This window comes from Bidens hawaiensis, unplaced genomic scaffold (assembly GCF_021521415.1).
Source record: "Bidens hawaiensis isolate Kalapana, Puna unplaced genomic scaffold, B.hawaiensis_p1.1 tig00044788_1, whole genome shotgun sequence".
Taxonomy (NCBI): Eukaryota; Viridiplantae; Streptophyta; class Magnoliopsida; order Asterales; family Asteraceae; genus Bidens; species Bidens hawaiensis.
This window is the reverse complement of record NW_027505913.1, coordinates 63,448-70,849: the sequence shown is the minus strand read 5'-3', so window position 1 is coordinate 70,849 and position 7,402 is coordinate 63,448. Positions and strand designations below refer to the sequence as shown.

General features: G+C 34.8%; 1 protein-coding gene across 1 annotated transcript; it reads left to right on the top strand.

Moving 5' to 3' along the window:
- The first annotated feature begins 1,258 nt into the window (after positions 1-1,258).
- Positions 1,259-4,559, top strand: LOC143615895 (protein ECERIFERUM 2-like). The gene is made up of 2 exons (XM_077088894.1): positions 1,259-1,929; positions 3,311-4,559. Exons 1-2 carry the CDS (start codon positions 1,483-1,485, stop codon positions 4,295-4,297), a joined length of 1,434 nt encoding a protein of 477 aa, XP_076945009.1. The 5' UTR covers positions 1,259-1,482; the 3' UTR covers positions 4,298-4,559.
- The last annotated feature ends 2,843 nt before the right edge of the window (positions 4,560-7,402 follow it).

Below are 7,402 nucleotides of genomic sequence, written 5' to 3'. Positions count from 1 at the left end.
TGGTGACGGACGACTGTCGTGGTTGACTGAGGTGGTGACGAGCGACAGTCATGTTTGACGGAGCCACGGAGGTGGTGACGAACGACATTCTGGTTGATGGAGGTGGTGACAGATGACGATCTTGATTGGCAAAGGTGGTGACGGATGACGGTCGTGGATGCTAGAGGTGGTCGGCTATGGTATCTCCTAGAGGTTGTAAACTGAAAGAGGGAGAAGGAGATGGGAGGGGAGAAAAGAAAACATTACTGTTTAGAATTAGGGTTTCTATAAATACATTAATTAAAAATTAAATAAATTTAATGTATTGGATAGTTCAGATATCCGAACTAGTAGAAAAGTCCCAAATATACTGATCGAATCCGAATTTTTGAATATTTAAAATTTTAGATAATTCAAATACGGGTTATCAGATATTCGTATACAGATTCGGATTATTTTTAACACCCCTAAGTAAACCACCATCACATCAATAAACAATCCACCAATTAAAAGAGAAAAAAAAATGAAATAATAAATACACCTAACAACTTAGTGACATATGTCTTTTAATTAATGTATGGGAAAATTAAAACAATTATACAAATGGTCCTTCAAATAAAATAAAATCAATTACATAAAATGTATTTTTCTTAAAAAATGGTAGTTTGGTTATTTTACATGAATTTAAATGAAAAAATAACATATGTTAGCCTTATAATACATAATGTAGTTAGAAAATGAAAACCACAAAACATGAACGTGTTACTTTTAAACCTTAGATCCTAAGTAAATGACTTAAAGGTAAACCATGTTGTCCATCTCTATAACTAATTCTTTTTTTTTCTTTTTTGATGTTTTGCAGTAACTGAATTCGCCAAATATAATCCGTCATATATACACGTTATATGACTATACTATTACTTCATGTTGCATGTGACTTATATAAAGCTCATGAAGTATAAGGTGGATCGTGATCAAGTGTTCGGGACAGAACAAGAACACCACATCCTAACTTTACTCTTAAATTATACTTTTTTTATAATCACGTGACTATAACTCAATATTTAAAAAGACAAAACCTTAGTCTTACGTCTTAACATGACCGAAGGCCCATTGGTAAAACATATGAGAAGAAGTGTCGTGGTTCATAGGGCTTCCAATTAAAGAAACTCTAATCAAATCATTAGGCAGTCTCCAGTTACCAATTGATCCATTTTCAAAAAATATATATATAGACCCTACTTGATAAAAAGTTCAAAAAAGGAAGACTAATTAAAACCTAAGCTCTCAACGGATCCATGATGGGAGTTGTTGAGAGTGGCTTAAAAATCTTAACTGCCATTTATGATCCATTTCTTGGTGGAAGTGCCATATGTGTGGTTGTAAAGAAACACGAATTTAATGAATAAAACTAACACCTTAAGCTTCCCAACTATATATATACCAAATATAAATCACCCTCTATACCAATAACAATTATCTACAAATCTTCTTTGTAAAACAATGACAGGCTCAATCCAACACCAGGTGAATGTCCACTCACGGCTCACTGTGGTGTCCAGCAACCCAACTGAGCCAATGGGTCAGATATATGCACTGACCCCAACTGACCACACCATGAGCTCGCATACGGTTCATATTATATATTATTATCGAACCAGACCGTTTTCTAACGAAGGCAGGTACGCGATGGACTTGGATAATGTCCGAGTCTCGCTTTCGGAACTTTTGTCCAAGTATCCACGGATGATAGGTAGGTTGGTTCGAGATGAGAATGGTAATTGGGAGGTTAAGTATAATGATGCTGGGGTAAGGATGTTTAAGGCGAATGTAGCGACCACGGTTGACGAATGGCTAAGAGTTGCTGATGAATCTGATGAGAGGAATCTGACGGTTTGGGAAGACATGCCTGATGGTGATCCAACTTCATGGTCACCTTTCCAAATTCAGGTATATTTAACGTTTGGTCTTTTGGATTTGTCTTTTAACAGTTTTTGGGTCTATGTATGTTTTTATGGTATAAAAGTACAGAAGTTTGGCTAGCTCTTAATCAGAAACATGAACTGGAAAGGGCACAATGGATAAAAATTTTATATGTAGATACAGTAGCATTTATTCACTTTGATGTATATGTATATAAGAACATGCTATAACAAGTAATATACTTTTATTTTTGAATGGCGGTACAAGTAATATACTAACATGTTTCTTTTTTTTTTTAACGACCAACTAAGTAACGCCGGTGCTTCGTACGCGGCCCCATTGGCTAAAGGTAGCCCGAGCCGGCCACTAGTCCGGACGGAAGAAGCTCCTAGCGGTCCACCTATTGAGGGATTCACCGGATAAAACCCGAACCCCACGACCGCCAAATGGCACGACAGCGAAGAGCCGGTAAAACCGGGTGAGATCAGGACTCGAACCATGACAAGCCATGGTCATCCCTCATATCTCCCATATAAATAGGTGGTAGTGAGGTTTGAACCCCTCATCTCTCACTAGTAAAGTGAGTGCTCTACCATTGAGCCACAATCAATTGATCTAATATGTTTCTTTTAGTTTTGGTTTTTGTGTGGCTTGCTTATTTTTACCGTCGTTTATGACTTTAGGTAAAGTCTTCATGGTTTGTATTAATCTATCGTGAAATACAGTAACAAATACATTATCGTCAGCACCATCACACAAGGCTACATCCCCGTCGTCACTCGTCAGTTCCTACAAAATTGTCGTGAAAAAATTGGCTGAAATGGTGAAAGGCTTATAAGAAAAGACATAAAAACCGTTAAATTTCTTTTTTAAAAAATGGTTGGATTTTTGTTAAAAATGGACGGATCGACTGATCTTGTTGGCAGTTGGTGGATTTTATTTGAGTACAAATCGAGCGAACTTCCAAAAGGGGCGGACTGCCGGTTCTTTAGTGTATATTTTTGGAATTTTTGAAAACCATAGACACTCTTATAAACTAGTCGGTCAAAATAGTTATTTTGATAATTGTTCCTTTTAATGAGTCAATGACAACGTAACTCTCATAATTATTATAGATCGATCTAAACTCCATTTACACTTTATTTCCACTTGTTTCGCTCACAGTTTCTACCCTTTACCATAATCATTCTTGTGAGTGACATAGTACAACTCCATATCGATTATATGAGCAAGATTGGCCTTGACAACAAACACTAACGTTCGAAGTTTTATGGATTAGAATATCAGTATATATCTACAATAAATACTAGTACGAATTATAAAAATTCTATATTTTGTTTTTTTTGTAGATAGTATGTATTTAAGATTTTAAATATGAATTAATAATCTTGTTATGGTCCCCTTTCAGGTGAGTGAGTTTGTAGGTGGAGGGTTAGCAATAGGAATAAGCTTCTCCCATATGCTAGCAGACCCAACCAGCGGAGTCCTCTTTTACAAATCATGGACAGATGCCGAGCGCGGTGACCCCACCGGCCGCCACCCTCCAATCTTCACTTTACCACCACTCAACAACCGTCCACCACCCACATCCACCGAAAACACACCCATCACAGTCAAATACCTTCAAAAACACTCAAAACAACCACCTATTTCTTCACCAAAAATGGCCACATACACCTTCAAATTTTCCAACACAGTGATCAAGAAAGGCCTTTCAAAAATCGCCGATAAATGCCCAGAAGCCACTCCATTTGATTACCTAACAGCCGTATTCTGGATGCAAGTCATCAAACTGAAAACCCTGGTTGCAGATTCGCTTACACATTCCATCTCGTTATGTGTTGATGCCCGAAAACATTTTGATGTACCAATTCCTATGAAGTTCTTTGGGAACGCGTTAACTTTCTCGCAATTATGCTTAGAAAACGAGGCCATAGCGCGTGATAATGGCCTAGCGGAACTTGTGCAATCGGTACACCGTCATGTTAATGGGATAAAGAAAGAAGATATTGATTCGATGATCGATTGGCTCGAGAGTTTGGCCAAAGGGTTAAGTGGTGTATATCCGAAAGGGGTCCAAATGTATGGACCGGAGCTAACTTTTGTGAGCTTGGAGCATTTGATCATGAACCCTAAAGATGACTCAAATGATGAATTTCAGTCATTGGTTTATGAGGCAAAGTTTAGGAACAATGAGAAGCCCATGCACGTGAGTTACCGTATTGGGAAGGCGGAGGGGGCGGGGTTGATCATCGTTGCGCCTGTCCCCGAGGGGGGGTTGGCACGAACGGTGACGGTAACGTTGCCGGCTGAGGAGGCTGTGAAGCTTTGTGAAGATCCGGTGATAATGGGAATGGCACCAACGATGGTTTTAAGTGGAAGGGGAATGGAATAGTTTAGTAGTATTGTTACAATGTGGCTAAACATTTTCGTGTCTGAAAGGAGGATTGACCATGATGCATGTGACATATATATGTTATACTTCTTAGCCGGTTTGTGACTTTAAATAAACTATGTAACGTTTACTCTCGGGAGTATTGTTGCAAGAGCTCTAATATTGTCTTTACGTTTCTCAAATTAATAATCTATAAACTATGCTCTGTGTGGTCAGAAAGAACTGATTATTTTAGTTATAAAATTTGATTTACTACTTTTAATCTATTTATCCGACTAAAGGAAATATTTTCAAAATAACCCAACTTAAGAGAGAGAATCCAACTTTAATCTCTCATTTTGCTGAATTCCGAGAATAACCCAGTCGAAAGCCATCGTCACAATGAGATTCAGGCGCCAATGAATGGATGACGCGTGACACCAAATTAAGCCGGCGTCACGATGATATTCCCTGGCCAAAGCCATCGTCACAATGAAGTTTATTAGTTTGTTCGTTCTTAACCTTTATGGACTTGGGGCTTGAAGAAGGTATTTGGGCTTTGAAGAAAAATGATTTGAAGAAGAAAAGGGTTATTGGAAATCAGATTATTGATATGTTTGTTCTTAACCATGCGCTAGACTTTGTCGCCACTCCTTAGATCATCATCGATTGGTTCCCCTGTTCTCAATCTTATTTAATCATCGTCGATTCCATGTACTCAAGCAGTTGCATCCATGGCCATTCTTGTCGACACGATCATCGCCTCTTCTTCTGAGGTATCCATGTGATCAACTAATCGATTGATCGATTAAGTTATCGATTTTGAAATTGTTTTATTTCTTTTTATTAACATTACCTCATTTAAAGTTGTAACGGAGTTGTGGCTTGATGCCACGACGACCCACCAACCACTGGATTTCTGGTGATGAGGATTCGGTTGGCCTGTGGACAACCAAGTCTAGAGTAAGTTAACTGATCAAGTATGTTTAAGTAGGTCTTTTGTACTATATTAATGTAATAATGACTTACTTGTGTCTAGGGTTAAGTATGATCAAGGTTTTATGTTGATCATGGTTTGTAATGCCACTTGCTTACACACACACCACCTATTATAATAAAGTAAAATAATTTTAGACACATGTCGCTTTATGGTTAATTCATACAATTTTTTTCCTTCCAAAACTAATATGTGTAACAAATCAACAATTATTCACTTTTTTACACTCAATTTATATTATATTTATAATAACGTAATTAAATTATTTACTTTTATTTAAACTCTATTTATATTACGTCTATACACTTTTATAAAAATAAATAATTACATATTATACTACCATACGTTGTTAGAAATATATTTCACAACATACTTGGTGAAATCCAAAAATCAACAACAAACCGTGTTTGTTAAATGAAAAGAATATAATTTTAAATGTTATCATTAACATATTATATTATGTATATTGTTGAAGATTGTAAATAAAAAAACTCTAATATGTTTTCATTTTCGAAGTAATTTTTTTAATCATAAGTTATAAATTTGTGTTTAAAAGTTGATTCATTTTTTAAAAATAAATCTATTTATCTATTGGTTTTTTTATAGATTGTCATATAAATTTATAAACTTTAAATATATGATTTAAATTTATCCATTTATTTTTCCGTTAATTATTAAACTATATGTGTGTGTGTGTGTTCAATTGTAATGATAGTATATATCAGTCATTTTCAAATATAATAAAGTTTATCATATTTAGTTTCTTGTTTCTCTTTCAAAGATTGTTTCGGGTTTTTTGTGAAACTTAAATTTGATTGTTAAGGGTTGAAAGTTGATAAATAGACCGTTTGGTACAAATTAACCACATTTAGCTCAAATTTGTTACATGTAAAAAATGATAATCTGAATACTTTTAAAATTTTGAGAATGCAAATAGATTTATTGTCAAATTTGTTACGGGTTCAAAGTTTTGAGTTGAAAATGTAAAACAAATGAATGTTAGAATTTTAAATGTGATTGGGTTTCAAATATATTTTTTAAGGACATATTTGGAAATAGTCAAATGATTTGAGATTTTGCACATTGAGTATTTTTCCCACGACTATTAAAATTTAAGAAACAATGACATACACTTCCGACATGCCACCTCTAGGCCTATCAATGCTTCTAACTTTTATCAAATTTGAAACATTAGTGTCGGCATTGATTTTTTCTTAAATAGTTATCAGAATGTTGTATGTGAAGCATGTCATATAAAATTATGGTCAAGTGAAGCAAAACATTCACAAAATTGAACGAGTTAACATGTTAATTTTTTCGTTGTCATTATGGCAAAGTCGAGAAGCCCCCTCAAACTTATCAAAATATTTTTCATGGTGTAGCTCAAAGCTATTATTATATGAGAAGTATTCTCCGAAATTGATTCGTAATCAAAATTCTTTCAGTTATACATAGATGATACTGAGAATAAAATTTTCAATAGATGGAGTGTTCTTATGTATGTTTGTGCATGTGCATTATTATTTTTTTATTAAGTTAATTTCTTTTTTGAAAAAAAAAAATATTTTGTGATATAAATATAATCAATTTATGTATAATGATACAAGCATAGATGTAATACATTATGTATTATTTTTAACTATATTATTAAATTATCTCGTATGTTACACGGGCTTTAAGCTTGTGTGTGTGTGTATTAATGAATGTTTAACTAAATGTTAACTAGATAATGATCAAACGCATGTAAATTTGTGCTTAACTTATTTTGTTGGTTGAGACAGACTGTCTAGTCATTGTGACGGTCCATTACAAACAATTTTTATACGGGTCAAGGTCAAATATTGAGATGGCCTGTCAAAATATTATACGGACCGTATCATTATGAGATGGCCTGTCCAATCCAAATGGTCAATCCAAAAAACTGATCCTTGTCACATTACAAATGGTCAGAAATCCAAATGAGATGGACCGTCTCATACATTCGACGGTCCGTATCAAACCAAGAATTCTTAATTTAATGGAAATCAGGTTTTCGACCTGTTAATCAAACTTAAACGTCTTTACAAGGTTTGAAACCAGTGTAGAAAGCGTATACGAGTTTTAAACTAGCAAAGGTGAGTACGCTCAAA

Excerpts from the sequence above, each read along its gene's own strand:
- LOC143615895 (XM_077088894.1), top strand. The coding sequence starts at position 1,483 with ATGACAGGCTCAATCCAACACCAGGTGAATGTCCACTCACGGCTCACT. Across the intron at positions 1,930-3,310 it reads GGTCACCTTTCCAAATTCAG|GTGAGTGAGTTTGTAGGTGG; the intron begins GTATATTTAACG and ends GTCCCCTTTCAG.